At 32.6% G+C, this 17,448-nt stretch overlaps 1 protein-coding gene across 1 annotated transcript in view; it reads right to left on the bottom strand.

Moving 5' to 3' along the window:
• Window positions 1-17,448, bottom strand: part of PDS5A (PDS5 cohesin associated factor A) — a 130,590-nt gene that overhangs the window by 62,303 nt on the left and 50,839 nt on the right. Inside the window, 8 exon segments of the mRNA XM_030314000.1 lie at window positions 1,926-2,039; window positions 3,516-3,667; window positions 5,807-5,952; window positions 6,696-6,790; window positions 9,139-9,254; window positions 12,060-12,200; window positions 14,608-14,688; window positions 16,590-16,716. Coding sequence (XP_030169860.1) covers window positions 1,926-2,039; window positions 3,516-3,667; window positions 5,807-5,952; window positions 6,696-6,790; window positions 9,139-9,254; window positions 12,060-12,200; window positions 14,608-14,688; window positions 16,590-16,716 — 972 coding nt within the window.

The following is a 17,448-nucleotide window of genomic DNA, read 5'->3' as shown; positions in this document are numbered from 1 at the left end:
GGGCTCAAACCTACAACCCGGGAGACCATGACTCGAGCCAAAATCAAGACTGATGGCTCATGACTGAGCTACCCAGGCGCCCCAAGACAGGTTAGTTTAAAATGGTAAACATAAACCTTCTTTTGAGAGAAAATATTTGAGAAGTTTAGGAGGATGAAAAAAATCTTTCCAGGTAAATGAAGGGACTGAAAGACATTCTAAGCAGAGATAGCTAGAATGTTCTGGCATAAAAGATAAAATGTCATCAAAATGCCTGCAACAAAGGAAACTTAAAAAAAATTTACAGATTTGGAACACAGACTATGAATGGAGTAGTATCAGGAAGCTGGAACATACTGTAGAAAAGGATCAGATTGTAAAGGCTTTTCATGGCAAGCTAAGACATATGTATGAAAGGCTGGAAAAATGAACTTCTTAGAAATGATGTAGATTCAAGGAACCAAATTTAACTTGAGTGTGTTTACTCTAGACTACTCTCTCTATGAAAGCAGATTTTCTTCTCTCACAAACACAGTCCATAATTCCAGGTGTCTAGAGGACCTCTGAGATATTAGTCTATCTTGGAGTATTGTTTGCCAATATTCTGAAATATAAACAGAGACTAAACCTTAGGCCAGGGATTTACTATCTACAGTGAGCATTAGGAATCACTCACAAATTAAAAACAAATGATGGCTAATGCCTCCTTACACGATGCACTAAGGATGCTACGTTACTTCTGTAGAATTTCTGCTGAAAATGTATAAACTTAATCTAATAATGAGGAAACACTAGATGAACCCAAATTGAGGGAATATTCTACAAAATAACTGGACTGGACTATGCAATACTCTTCCCTAGTCATCAAAGTCCTAAAAGACAAAGAAAGAGAGAGCAATGGCTTCAAGTTAAGAGACCAGACACATGACAACCAAATGCAATCTGTAATACTAGAAGGGGGGGGGAACCCATAAAGCACATTAATGAGACAACTGAGGAAATTTAAATACATATTAGATTAGACAATAATATTGTATCAATGCTAAATCTCTTGATTTGTCAAGAATACTCTGGTTATATCCTATTCTTAGGGAATATACATTGAAATATTTAGGGGTAACGGGATCTAATGTCTGCAAATTACTCTCAGATGGTTCAGAAGAAAATATTTATGTAGAGATAAAGAAAAAGTACATGCAAATGGCAAATGATAAAGCAAATGATGAATCTGGGTATAAGGACATCATAATGCTCTGTACTATTCCTGCAGTCTTTCTGTAAATTTGAAATTATATGAAAGTTAAAAGATAAATACAAATATACACGTATTGTAATAAACACACACACATACACACACACACACACACACACTGAGGTTCTTTTCAGAAGAACCAGGTATCTCAACAACAGGACTTATTTACTTTTTAAAAAGCTTTATTACAGTGGAGTGACCACATATCCCAGTGGCCTAGGACAGTTAAAGTTTATATCAACTGTCTGATCAAAAATATTAATAGTGCCTTTCAGTCTCAAAAATATCCCAGTTCAGACTACCAATCATATGGTCATTCTACATAGAGGTGATCTGGATATACTCTCTTGCTAAAGAAGTAGTACTTAGTTCTTAGACATAGTATTGTAAAGCTCCAATAGTGTAATTCAGACTCCAGTCAACAGGCAGACAAAAGTAATTTTGACATGGGGATTTCTTTGAATCCCTGAAACGATATATATATTATGGACTCAGGTGCCAAAATTCTATCTATGTACATAGGAATATTTTTGCTTTTAAATTTACCTGAACTTGTGAAATTTTTCTCTATAAATATTTACCTGAGGTTCCTGATTCAACTAGAAGAAGCAACAACCCCATCAACAACAATTAGATAAGGTGAAGTAATTCTATAAAATCTTTACTCCAAACATTCATTTAAAAAGTAACTTACTTGACAGCATTTGGATCCAAACTAGCATATAAATAATATAAGCATTTCATTCTCTCTTCTGTTTCCAGATTGTGGGGGACAAGATACTGAGCAAAGATTTTCTCTACCAACAGTCTATGAAACAAAAAATACCCACCAATAATATAATTATTCTATTTTTTAGAAGCAACAGGCATTTTATATTTTTACCATCTTATGCAAAAATATCAGACCTATACGTGCAAATGGTGATGCCTATATGTGCAAATACAATGGAAAATATTATTATGTGACTGGTTCCTTTTCTTGGAGTACAGTTGTGGGTTGGGTTTTTTTTTTTTTTTTTTTTTTTTTTTGAGCAATCTCTATGCCCAACATAGGGCTCAACCCATGAGATCAAGTCACATGCTCTACCAACTGAGCCAGGCAGGTACCGTGGACTAGTTATTTTTAAACTTACAGCTAGTTGCGATTTGTGACTTTACTTTTTGTCAGTGTGGAACATTTGTTCTAAAAGGGTCATACATTACTCCTAAACACAAGGTGCTAGGCTGTTCCACCTATTCTTCTTCATCAGTCCTGATCTATAATAGTAAATTACTTAACACTACATATAAAGCTAACAATCAAGAACAGCTAATTGTCAAAAACAAAAACATTAACTTCCTCTAGTTATAGTTCAACTCTTTCCCCGTGGTGTCATTACATAAAATCAGAAGGATCTTCCTTCATATTGCTTCCTGAAAAGTTAGATTTTCCTGGGCACATCTGATCTCTCTTCTCTCCACAGTCTAAATTCCTTACCAATACTGCAATAACTTTCTTGCTAAGCTTATATTTATTATTCAATATCACTGGAATAAGAAAATACAAGAGATCCTCATTTATCAATGAAATGCACAGCCAATGATACCAAAGCAGTCAGTCTAATGCAACAAAACATTCCAAGTATTCTGCAAAAGCCAAAATCATCACTGCAATTCAAAACAGAATTACAAGTAAAACTTGAAAAAATGAAAACAACCTAAGTCCTTATCACTAGAAAAAAAATTTGTAACTAAGTTGCCATATCGTGATCTTTTCCCAATATATACAAATATAGAATATTATACACACCTGAAACTAGTATGCTATGTATCAATTATACCTCAATAAAAAAAACACCACAGTACTACCTCTATTAATATTTACAGTGTTTCAAAAAGGAAGCATAACAACTAGCAGTTACTGAATAGTGCTGTATTGCCAGGCATCGGGCTAGGGAGCTCTATGTTCATTTTTTATTTAATCTACATTACAATCTTGTAAGGAAAGCTTTATTATTACTCCTTTTTTTTAGATAAAACCAAGATATACAGAAGATGGTTGTGCAAAGACACACGTCTAATAAGGGGCAAAATGAACATCTGGCCTCTGGTCTGACTCTGAAGCCCGTGTCTATTTCATTAATTATGCTACTTGACAATTATTGCTAGTCTTATTTAAATATAGTATGTATAAATACAATAAAGTGATTTCTAAATTTAGAAATAATTATAAAAGAGAAGTAAATTATGTTAAAAAAATTAAAAGCATTTTTATTCAACCATTCTACCAACATATTAGACTCACTTGTCATCGATGCTATTCTGATAATAAATATGCAAAAGCTTGTCCTTTATCCAGCTGACTTTCTCTGCAGCTTCTTTTCCTGCTTCACCATGAAGACAGTATTTCTTATAAAGCTGAGCAAGACCCATCATAGCTTCTTTTCTTACTCGCCACTAAAAAGTATAGTTTATTGAATGAGTGAGATACCAAACTTTAGAATGCTAATCTGTAAAAAATTGCCATTTCTTCAACTAGGTTGTACAATCAGACTTACATGTATATAAACTAGCACAATATTTATTTTCCTAAGCAACAAATTGCTTTACCAACACTGAACAGGTTCTTATTTATAAATCTGACTACTTTAAAAATTGTCTAATGCAAATACTACTACATCAACCTACCAATTTTATTTCCCTCACAGCCAAGCCATCAGTAGTAAATTTAACAGAAGACTTCATTAGATTCTGTCTTAAAAAATGTGCCCAAGTTTTAGAAGTGATTAAAAGGTAAAAGAGAAAGTGTGTGATTTACTCTGCAACCAAAAGCCCTATCATCTGGAATGCTGTATCCTAATTAAATTTCTTTTGTTATTAACTCAGAATAAGAAGAGCAAAATTTAATATCAAGATCTTAGAATTACAAAGTTGGAAAGTACCTTAGCGATCATCTTAAGTGAACTTCCTTACTTTATAGATTAAATGGGCAAATGATTTATCTAGCCACATACTACTAGTTACTGGAAGACTCTTTGGGACTTCTAGAGACTGGAACGGTTTACTAGGAGGAAAGAAAGGTAGTAGGAGGAAGGTAGATAAAAAGGAGACTATAAAAACCTACAGTTAGAACCATGATAGTGAGATGTAGTAAAACAAAACAAAACAAAACCAAACCAGAAAAGATATTTATCCCAACAAGTCAGAACATATTATCTTTGGTTTATTTACATTAATATTTCTTTATAATTTTTTGTACAATTTCCTCATTTTTAGGCTATTTAGTAGATGAATGAAACTCTGTCCCCATACAACAAGTAATGGATGTCATGTGACATTTCTCACATGAAACCAAAGAATGTAAGCAGTGAAATCTAAAGATTAAGTCCTGTCCTCACATTTTATAGAGGAGAAAACAAATTTCAGAAAGGCTATACCCAGGGCCATCTAATTTATTACACCAAAATCCAGGTCCTAAAATGTCTAGTAGATGCTATATGACCATACCATGCACCCTCAGGAAGATTAATTTATTTAACTCCTTCGGAAAGTATAAACATTTACAGAAGTTGGAGCGAAATGTTACTAAAAGGAGGAAATAACACAAATGGTAATACCTTAAATCAAGTGTGTGTATGGGGGTGGGGAGAGAGTTACCAGCTAATCACTAGGTAGGGTATCATTTCATTTAAATTAAAGCCAAGAGGAAAAACTTGTTCAAAGTTAGAATTACTGATACAGTTGAATATGTTCAACAGTGCCCACTTTACATATTTGCCTCCTCTATTTTAAAAGAAAGAATAAATACCTCTTGCTATATTTCATATCCAAGAAATGTAGTTTTACTCTGAAATTATTACTAAATGACACTGGTTTCAGGAGGACAGTGTGTTTTAAACAATGCATCAAATAAAATAGCACACTGCAAAGGCAACCTCTGTTAAAGATGTTAGTAAGAAGCATGCCTAATCAGCCTGCCTTGCATGTCTGTCTCTTGCTTATAGTTGACACTATTCCTTAGGAACCACTTTTGCTGTTCTTAGTACTACTCTTATCAACCCATGTTTTTAACTGTAACCAGAGAGAGGAAATCACCCAAAAAAGTAACTAAAGAACTATCATTTCTGTCCTTAGCTTAGCAAAGCAATACAGAAATATCATTTTCATATAAAGTAACATATTCTTTTAATTCAATGAATGATAGACCCAGCTAAGTTTATATAACATGTCAATTTTGAAAATGCTAACTATAAGAAAAAAAAAAACATAGGTGATCAATCACTATTCTTTTGAAACTCATCATATAAGTGAAAAGGTAAAATAAAACTTTAATTGAGCTGCTCTTTTTTATAAAGGTAGGCTAGAAGACAAACCCATGCCTAATATCTGAAAAGCTATAGAACCCAATGTATTCATTTGTAAAGGTAATTAAAAGATACACAGAAAACATAAAAATTTTTAGATTTTTACTTAGTACTGTATTGATTTGAACTTCACACATAAAAGTTTTAGGTATACTAGGAATAATTCCTATTGTATTTAACAAACACTTTAAATATAGCAAATTACAAAAGAATAAAATTCCTCAGATTTTACCCGTTTATCCAGTGTTCTTTCCCTTACAAAGCCAAGTAGCTGATCATTCACTAAGGCAAGGTCTCTTTTGGCAGCTGTTATTATAGTAACAATGACATCATGACGAATTGCTTCTTCTGGATCATGTGATCTAACTTTCAAATATTCTGTAATATAAGAAAAAAACTAAAGCTAAATGTTAGCTATGATATTTGTCATGTTCAGAATGACAGAAAAAACCAATGCTTTATGTTTTTATCCATACCAAAACAATGTTTGTAAAATGTGGCATGAATTAAAATAATTTTATTTTTGAGGAGGCAATACCCTACATAATCACAAAATAAACTAGACCACACTAGGTACCTATTACTGCAAAGTCACATCTTAATAAAGAATGTATTTTGCCTCAACTACTCTGGAAAAGTCAAATCACAAAGCAATATCTGATTTATATAGTTCAAACTTAAGTTACAATACCTCTTTTTTGGTAAATGCCATTTGGATAAAAGCATTTTTACTAACACCAAATAAGTGAGTTCAAATGCTCTAACTTCAAGTGAAGAATGAGAAATTCTAGTCTACTCCAGAAGATACTTTCCCACTTACTATTAGATATATTACTATATTTAATTATCACATAGGTATAATGATTTGTGCCAAATCCAATGTCTACTTCCTCAAATTACGATTTCCAAAAAATTCCAAAGGATTACAATATGAAGAAATATGAAGATTTCAAATATAATTTTATTGTACAAACATAAAATCATTTATAGTTCATGACTGATAGAAATCTGAAATAGTGTCAGAGTTAAAACCTATTCAGAAACTAAATTTAAGATCAAAGCTCCCATCTAAATGTATTTGTGTAATTACTCCCATATTTGTAATAAACCAGCCAGCTTACCTGTGAGATCCTTTGCTAAATCTGGGTGATTCATTAAACAGTGGCTGGCAAATTTCACACTTTCTAATCTCACAGGAACGTGAATGTCATTAAATCTACATGGAAAAAGTTGCTAAAGATTAGTTGTAAAGGCAACATAATTACTGTCAAATAAGGTATATCCACATTATATAAATGGCTGTTAATTATTATGACAATTAATGGGTTCTGAAGGTAGAATATAAAGAAATACATATTTTCACAAAAACATTTTTGAAAACAGAATGTTTACCACACCAAAACAAACAAAAGTATAAACATATCCCTCAACCCACACTATCTAACTCTGTAGTGCCCCAAATTTAACAGCCTAAAAGGATACAAAACAAACAAAAAATAAATATTTAAAACCTAAAAAATCTACATGAAAAAAGTTTATAGAGGGAAAATACTAGGAGGAATAAGAGGTAGAAAGCAAGAGAGAGGCAGATCCAGAAGTTCAAAGATGATTTTATAAAATGCTTGTATCATGCTGCCTTACAACAAAAAAGTTTCAAACCCTCCGATAAACTTGTATTTAAATGCTCTTTTAAAAGGTCTAGTACATTGTAAAATTGCAATAAGTATGAAACACTTCATGTAGATCCACAAATGTAAATAAAGAGTTAAGCTCAGCAATTCTCAAATTTAAAATTTATTATGGGCAATTTAAAAAACATTTATTAATTATAAATAAAGTGATTCTAAAAAGCAAGAAATATTTTTATTTTTGAAGTAATCTCATAAAACAACCAATTAAAGTTATTTAATAAACATTTTACGTCCATGGCCTTTTACTTCCTTAAACAATTTTACTTTAATAAATCGTGCATTTAGGATTTATAATTTTATTTTTAAAATATTTTAAAAATATTTATTCTGAGAGAGAGAGAGAGAGAGGAGAGAGAGCGCGAGCACAAGTGGGGGGGATGGGGTACAGAGAGACAGGGAGAGAGAGAATCCCAAGGCGGCTCCGTGCAGGGGTCGATCTCACAAACCATGAGATCATGAGTTCGACGCTTAATTGACTGAGCCACCCAGGTGCCCCTAGGATTAATGATCTTCTAACTGCCAGAAAAAAATGAAAACATTACCATTTATGATCAAGTAAATTACAAAGTATCAAAACACTTACTGCTAAATAGCTAAGGTAAAAATGTAAAACTGGTAAACTAATACTTCTTTTTCTATGAATCAGACTGATTATTAGATATAGCAGTGAATGTAAAATTATGAATATAAGAAACTGCTTACAGCTGATTTAGTTTTTACAAGTGATTGTTTTGCTATAAACACTGAGGCAATCACAAGGACAAAAATCACTCTTCTGTTTACTTACAAGTACAGTTGCTTCATTATCTCTAAGTTCTCATAAAATCAAGTTTCATTATTCAAAATAGCATTTAAAGACCTTCAGAATGGTCTGTTCTGGGACAGTAACTTAAGACTGTCATTATGTCAGTGTCAGAGATTTCTCAGATTTGTTTGTTATACTGTAATATTTAACTTACGATTATTATAATGAATTTATCTTAACATAATTTCTAAGCCCACCTTCTGAACCAGTTGAATTGATAAATCTAAAATGTTCTCCAGAATACTAACAGTAAAAACTGGCTTTTCATGGTTTGAAGCAAAGCAACATGTACAGGGAATGCAAGAGGGAATCTGATAAATTTCATATTTTTCAACCTTACCATCATGTTGAATAGAATCTAGTAACTCTAGATTCTTGAGAAAGAACATTAAAGGCTATCTGAATTGGGTGCCTGGCTGGCTCAGTTGCTTAAGTGTCCAACTCTTGATTTTGGCTCAGGTCATGATTTCATAGTTCATGAGTTCGAGCCCCACATCTGGCTCCTGCGCTGACAGCACAGAGCTGCTTCGAACTCTCTCTCTCTTTCTCAGCCCCTCCCTGCTTGTGCACTCTCACTCTCTAAAAATAAATAAATAAACTTAAAAAAAAAAAAGCTATCTGAATGAAGAGCAATTATTTTCAATTTCAAAGTCATACAATACCACATTAGTTCACAACATACATCATTCAATTAGATAAGCTACAAACCTAAAAGATAAACACTAGTAAATGAATACACTGCTGGACTGAGGAATGGCATGGCCTGGATCATTATGTCTTCAGTCTCATGATTTAAAAATCTTAAGACTGAACATTTTCAGATGTTGCCTAATGACATTATTTTAGCACAGAAAGATTAAAAAATGTTATGTGGTAAATAAAATAATAAGCATTTCTTCATAAAAAATCTGATCTACAATTTGTTCTCCAAGAAAGACAGCAACATAGATACTAAAAAACAAACGTATCAATTGAAGTTTTGAAATGTATGGTTTTAATCAAGCAGACCATACTGACTGGCCTCTGAAACGTAAAAATTAGAATCCATAGAACTATATGTCCTCTTACCGTCCAAGAAAACATTGCCAAAGAGGACGATTCTGTGTTGCCAAATCAGAATCTTTAGAACCAAACAATTTAGCTAAAAGTCGAACAACAGCTAATCGTTCTTCTCCATCATTGCTCTAAGGAAAAGAGAAAATAAATGAAGTCAAGGTTTATTCATCAGATTATAGAAAACAACATGATATATTCCCAAGAAGCTACAATTTCCTATTTCTGCTTACAATGACGAGAATTTTAAAATATCATATGCTCATATGCTCTTATTTACTATGTAGAAATTGATGTGAGTCCATGTTAGATCATTTGGTTCTTTGCTCTTATTTCACACCCCCTACAACTGCTAATTTATGGCCCCTCCAACTGCTTGTTTGCAATCTATAATGTAGAAATATGAAGATAATCATTCAATTCTAACATTCCCTAAGAGTTTGAGAAAAAATTCTGTGAAGGGAAAAGCTGCAAATAATTCCCACCCTAGTAAGTTTTCTTGTAAGAAATCTTTCCTGCCATTTGAGCTCCAGGGTAAACTCATATCAATTAAAATTTTGATATATGAAATTTTAAATGAGGATCCCCTAACTTACTGGAGAACAGGACACTGAAGAATGTCATGATTCAGGAAAACTCATTTTAATGGAAGAGCAAGAATTTTTAGAAGATTTAAAGGTCAGATGAACTGAACGCTACAAAAAAAAATCAAAACTTAGTTTGAAGTTGTTTTTCGATAAAGGCCTCCAATTTTCTTATCCTAAATCAATATATGCTATGAATTCTGTTCCAGTTTCACTAGTGATGTCACATCTTAATAGAAATTAAATTATTCTGAAACCATATGGTATGTGAAACTTTAAAAATCACATATTCATGTGCTCACTTCGTTTGGCAGCACATATACTAAAAATCACATATTCACTAGGAAAACAAAGACAGTAACTAAAAGCAATTGCTAATTTTTTTTCAAACATTCAAATTGTTTTTGAATACCAGAAATACCAGTAATACCAGAAATCAAATAAAGAAATGTTAATGGAAAAAGATACTACATTAAAAAAATAAAGGCATGGGATATGGTCTTTGTTACGAATGGCTTATCTTTCAGGAATAGGGGTTTTATGGGTAAGAGAGGCACACTTATCAAACATGTAAAAATGAAAACTATATCAAGCTTTAACATTTATAATCATAAAAATGATTTTCTTTGATGAAGTTTTTCTCAAGCAATGTGACAACAATACAGATTAGAATCTTTTAGTAAGCCCAATCAACTAATCAACATGATTTTTTTTTAAAGAAAAATCAATCTATCTCTTAAATGTCAAAAACTAAAATAAGTAGAAGTTTTATTCTACTGGTAACTACTTCAGTAGTTTAGTGATTACTTCAAACGATGTGACATTTCATATCTATATTTTTAACTACTGAAACTGAATGAAAACTTGCCCCCCTACCTTTTTAAAATTTAAATATATTCCTTGAGTGAAGTTGGAATATGGTTATAGTTATGGTAAATTTTTTTTGGTGCAAAAATCACTTGGTGTCTCCCTCAGTTACTTTAAGTCCACACAAAGAAACCTAGAAATCTAGTTCTTAATTCCTTCCCACCATCTATCATGGCAATCTTGTTTAAGGATTGAAGAGGTGTGAGTTTTCATATTCAGACTGTATGAAGAGATTGAGAGAAAAAATTTTAATGCCTTATACCTAGAAATAATTTGATATGGGAACATCTTTAGGCTGTTGTTAAATTCTTAATATTAAAAATAAAACAAAACCTTGTTCTTCATGTGATATTTTCCACATAACAGGGTCTCTTTTTATTTTTTTTATTATAACCCCCCACCCCAAGATATAACAGAGTTTCTTAGAAGCTTGGTAGATATGTCCTTTTATCTATAAATAATGAACATTTATAATAAAGACAATATGGACAATTCTTAATTATCATGTACACATGTTTTTAAAAAGTCTAAAATTGGAGTTCTAATCCTAAATCTTTTTATTTTTTTCTAATGCTATTTTATTTTTTGAGAGAGACAGAGCATGAGTGGGAGAGGGCAGAGAGAGGGAGAACAGAATCTAAAGCAGGTTCCAAGGCTCTGAGCTGTCAGCACAGATTCCAGGGCAGGGCTCGAACCCACAAACCGTGATGTGAGATCATGGCCTGAGCTGAAGTTGGACACTTAACCAACTGAGCCACCCAGGTGCCCCTCAAATCTGTTTTAACTGTGTAACTGGGCAAAATACTTCATCTTAAGGTTTTCACTTCAAAAATCAAAACCATAATGTTGGTCCTAACTATACCACAGTTTGATTTAAGGATCAAGTAAGATACTGGATATATAATAAAGCCTTTCAAAAAGTCCAGAATATTAAGCAAATATAAGCTGTTATCTCCTATAGTGTGACTGGGATATGAGATCAAGTGTCAAGTTTTCATATATTTGAGGAGTTATGAATTCCTTGTTGAGCTGGCCATAAAAAAGAGTATGCCCTAAGTCATACAGTAAAATTTTTGTCCTTGATCTGTACTATGGAAGGTTCATACAGTTAAATAAAGACTCTTTGAGCACTCAGTTTGAAATCTTTTGAAGTTCTAAAACATACCTACATAATAATAATACTATTTAATAACAATATGTATTGTAAGGGATAATACCATTTTGCATACCTATAATTTGTGTCATTGTGTTTATCAGATATTCAGCAACTAGGAGAGTTATAATTTTCCAATATAATTCTATGACACCCAAATGAGAGAGACTGTTTTACTGAAATGATTAAAAAATGTATACCTTAACTAAATGTAAGAAGTTGAACTCACGTTTTATTCTTTTATATAGAACAACTATATTTACATCTTTTACAGTTATATATAAATTTTTCTCTTAAAGCTTAAAGAGCTTAAAAATTATAGTCAGTCCTACCTTTAGTTTGAATTCAAGCTGCGGCATGACAGATAATAATAAATGTGGATCTATCGCAAAAAGTTCCTGAATCAGATCAAATACATGTTCTGACAAATCACTTACTGACGATCTTCCCAGCACCAGGACTTGATTGAAAAACTATAGGAGATAGTAAATAAAAATAAAACATCCATTTAATTAAAAAATTTGACATATTTTTTATACACATGTGTGTAAAAAACATAGATTTAGGCATTACATATATAACTGAAGGGGATGAAACAAAACAGGTATTTCAATTACTAATATATGATAGAACAGTCACTAAAATAAACCTCTAAATATCAAAATAGGGGGGCGCCTGGGTGGCGCAGTCGGTTAAGCGTCCGACTTCAGCCAGGTCACGATCTCGCGGTCCGTGAGTTCGAGCCCCGCGTCAGGCTCTGGGCTCATGGCTCAGAGCCTGGAGCCTGTTTCTGATTCTGTGTCTCCCTCTCTCTCTGCCCCTCCCCCGTTCATGCTCTGTCTCTCTGTCCCAAAAATAAATAAACGTTGAAAAAAAAAAAATTAAAAAAAAAAATAAATAAATATCAAAATAGGAATGTCCAGGGAGAAAGATAAAAAAGATTAGCTTTCTTCCAAATTAAGACAGCATTTCTAGGAATCTTAACTTTCATAAAAACAACAACTTAGTTTTGTCACTCATTATAAAGAATTTTACAGAGAAATTTCTTTAAAACAGAAAAATTTTAAAGACAGTCTTTTTGTTTTTTATTCAAGTCTGACTAATTTTGCCATTAGTTTAATAATAGAGAATACTGGGGCGCTGGGTGGCGCAGTCGGTTAAGCGTCCGACTTCAGCCAGGTCACGATCTCGCGGTCCGGGAGTTCGAGCCCCGCGTCAGGCTCTGGGCTGATGGCTCAGAGCCTGGAGCCTGTTTCCGATTCTGTGTCTCCCTCTCTCTCTGCCCCTCCCCCGTTCATGCTCTGTCTGTCTCTGTCCCAAAAATAAATAAACGTTGAAAAAAATTAAAAAAAAAAATAATAGAGAATACTTAGGGGCACCTGAATGGCTCAGTCAGTTGAGCGTCTGACTCTTGATTTTGGCTCAAGTCATGATCTCACAGTTCATGGGATCAAGCCTCGCAACGGGCTCAGTGCTGTCAGCACCTGGGATTCTCTCTTTCTCCCTTTCTCTGACCCTTGGGTAGAAAGGGTCACGCTGGCTGTCACAGGACTCTATCTCACAAACTGTGAGATCATGACCTGAGCCTAAATCAAGAGTCTGACACTTAACCGACTGAGCCACCCAGGCACCTTGAATTTTTTTTTTTTTTTTTTAATACTCAGAGAAAGTCAAATACATTTGGATTCAGAGGACCAAGAGAAAGAAAAGGTGATGATATAAAAGCTAACTGATAATTTAAAAGAATGCTGGGAAGAAACAAAGACTATCAAAAGCACAAATTAAAAGAGACCTCTACTCCCTGCCAACATACATAACACACTTATAAAAAATATATTTAAAAATGCTAAAGAGGAAGTTGCACATAACTGACCTAAGTATATTTCTGGTAGTATCATCAAACAATATATGTCCTTTGAAAAGCAACATACATGAAAAGTTAGGTAATATTCATACTTATTATACAGACCATAGAAAAAAAATTAAAAATAGTTTTAACAAGTTAAAAATACACATACACAAAAAATGAATAAGCACAGAACAGTAATTTTGGAAGGATATATGAAAGTCTATTGGTAGAGGTTATTTATGAGAACTAAAAAAAGGGTATTCAGGGTTGAAGGGAGACACTTTTCACTGTATATTCTTTTGTGAAAAGAAACTTAGTTTTACCATGTTTAAATATTAATTTAGTAATATAAACAATACTAATAATCCATACCACTGAATATACTCCCACTTGGGTTTTTTTTTTTAATGTGGAAAATAATTCAATAATAGATAAATGCTACATTCACAAAGATAATTAATTACTAAAAAGAAAACACTGAACAAAATCTAAATGCAAGATAATAAGGAAATGGTTAGGTAAATTATGGGTATATGTCAGTTCAAAAAACATTTATAGTCATTTCTATTATAAATTAGATAATATCAAAATATAGAGATATATATAAATACAGACAATTCAAAATTTTATATAGCATATCTGAAAAAATAGAGGGGTATGAGCACATGTGCAACAGTGGAATTAACTGATAAATGGACAGAGAGCCAAAGGTAAAGAAAGGAGAAAGTAAGAGAGATCAGCTATTGGGGAGATAAAAAGATAAATATAAATACAAACGCAGTAAAAGGGGTGAAGTTGTAGACAAGTTTTCATAAAATATCTTCTATCTTACGCCATTTAAAAATGTCAAAGCTTATATATGTATTTTGTATTTGGTCACATCTGGATATATCAGTTCTTTTATGTATTTGTTTTAAATAGGTGAAACTGTTTATAGGCTAAATAAAACTATATGTAAAAGATCCCAGTAAGTTAATACAATGGATTAAGAATTATACAATTATAGAGTAAATATAAACAGAAATACATACATTGGCAATGCATGCCTCAATAGTCTGGACTGTCCTTTTCAACAGGACTTTTGCAAGGTCAAAGGACTGTTTATTTAAATTCTGAAACACAATAAAAATATGCAAAGTTACAAAGGAGTTTGTGAATTTATGAGATAGCACCATAACGCTATTATCTTCAAATCTATAAACTATAAAGCAAAAAATATCACTGGATCTCATTTAAGGTTTTACCCAATATTCTCTAGACAAGTGGTCTTAAATGCAGAAGTTGCAAATAGTGCTGTAATTCAAAAACAAACATACATTAGTTAGCCAAAAGCTCAACCCTATAGTATGTTTAGTTTTATTAAATAGAAAATGGACCTTAGGGTTTTTGGGTTTGTTAACCAGTTTGAACTGTCAATTCTACCCTGAATCCTAAATGAATACACACACACACTAACCCATCATCCTAAGTATTTCATTGTCTAATCAATATGTCCTCTAAGAAAGAGTACACCTGCAAAGTATCTCAAGAAAAACAGCTGGTCAATTATACTTGTGAAATGTTGAATACTGTGTTTGCTCCTCAAGATTCCCTGTACACTGTAACAAATTAAAGGGTCTGAGAAAGATCACAGAAAAGACATATTTAATTTTTAAAAACTTCCTTGGAATGGATTTCTCATTTTAAAGAGTACCTATCAATATCTCTATACTTGGGAGTTTTGGACCAAACTGAGATTCATTCACCATCATCCTGCACCTCTCCCAAAAAGATGCTAGGAAACTTTTTATGCAAAGAGCCAGATGGTAAATATTTTAGGCTTTTTGAGTCATACAGTTACTGCTGCAACTATGCAATTCTGCTGTTGAGCACAGCCATAGGCAAAATGAAAATGAATGAGCATGGTTGTGTTCAAATAAAATTTTATTTACATAAATAGCTAGTAGGCCAGATTTGGTTCACAAGCCACAGATTCTTGACCCTTGCTCCAAGATTTTATTCTACCGGCCAAAGGATAAGATTAGCTCAAAATTAAGGCAACCTTTCTATTTCCTAAAAGGAAATATATATATATATATTATATATATATATATATATAATATATTTAATCATAAAAATACTAACTAGAATATAAACACCAAATATGCTATCTATTCCTCAGTTTTTCCTTTCTTATTTTGCCTGACATATACTTCCCCCTGTTTGCCATACTCTCAAAATTCTGGCCAATTACAGATTCATTTGAATTAATAAAATGCAAATCATATTTAGAGGCAGGAGAAGAACTTATAATAATTAACTGTGTTATTAGAGAAGTGTAATTAGATACACCTTTCATCTAACATCTGATAATAGATCACTGAACCATTAGAGGAAAAGAGCAAGGTGAATATCACTAAGATAGACTGAGTATGGCCCTGTGGTAGAGTCTGTGGAAAGCTAAGTCCTTCAGTTCCTTAGGAAGACTTAGCAGAGAGAAACAGAAAAAGGAACCACGGAGAAATACACAGCTCTGAATCATCTCTTTCCCCTTAACATTAACCATATAGTTCCTGCTTCTACCAAATCTCTTTTTCTGAAAATGGCCAAGAAAAATGTAGGATATGGATTCTGAAAAGAAATACAATTCCTATGTTCCACGTCTATGTTACAAAGGAGGCAATATTTTTTCTTTCCATAAAACACATAAACCACGCCCCCCACCAACCAAAACCTAACCAAGACAGTACTCTCTCTTTTAATTCCCACATTCGATATGAGTGGTGAATGTGAAAAATTCTTGTTTTCCAGAAAATAGGCAGCACTTCACTGAATGAAAATCTTCTACCATTATAATATGTTAATCAGTAAACCTTCTAAAAACAATGGCTACAAGACTGATGTGTGTTACATTATTTTATTTGGGATTGGAGAATGATAGTGGGAATAATTACATGACATTGCAATCAGTGAAAAACAACTATTTTTAGTTGTTAAACAACATTAACCTTTAATATCTTCATACTATACAGACCTTATGTGCAGGAATGAGGTTAATAAGAATGGAGTCCAATAATTCTTGAGTAACTCCATCACCTTCCATGATGATAGAACTCATCAAGTCTAGCATGTGCATTTGTACCTTTTTATTGTGGCTATTGCTTAAAAAAAAAAAAAAGAAAAAAAAATCGGGCTTACAAAAAGAAAATTATATTTCCCAGTTTAAAACAACTATCTCAGATATAAAAGAATTTTCCACTTGAGGGAACCATGCCAATAATGGCAAAGAAATTTTGATTGCTCTATTTACTTTCTCCCTCAGCTGTATGGTACCGTATTTTACAAAACCAAAGACCTTTCAAATGAATTAAGTCGCTATACAATTAGGATTCAGAGTGAGTTAAATTCAACCAAACAAAAACATCAACTTCAAAGAAAGGACATCTTTGCTTACATGACCCCAGATTCTAAAAGGTGATAAAATTTCAATTAAGAAAGTACAAGATAATGAAAGCAGACAGTCTTTCATCCCTTGTATCCTTTTAGATCTTAATGTATTTCCCAAAATAAAACTTTATATAAACACCAAAACAGCCTCAACCAATACAAGTAATTTTTGCTATAAATCTTTGTCACTAGAGATTTAATTTACCAATACTGAAATCAAAAGTCTGATATCAAATGTTTACCAGAATTTATGACTAGAAGGTTCTGAAAACGTCAGTAGGTATCTCTCAAAGAATTTCAAATAAATGAAAAATCAAGCCTAGAGTCACTTTTACTCCTACTTCCTTAGCCAGTGAAGAGTCAAATGTAGGCTTCCTCAATAAATGTCTCTACCGCTGATATAGTGCTTATCTAAAAAGACTAGCTATAAAACCTTTATAAGTGGT

This window comes from Lynx canadensis, chromosome B1 (genome assembly GCF_007474595.2).
Source record: "Lynx canadensis isolate LIC74 chromosome B1, mLynCan4.pri.v2, whole genome shotgun sequence".
Classification (NCBI taxonomy): Eukaryota; Metazoa; Chordata; class Mammalia; order Carnivora; family Felidae; genus Lynx; species Lynx canadensis.
This window is presented reverse-complemented; position numbering and strand designations above follow the sequence as displayed.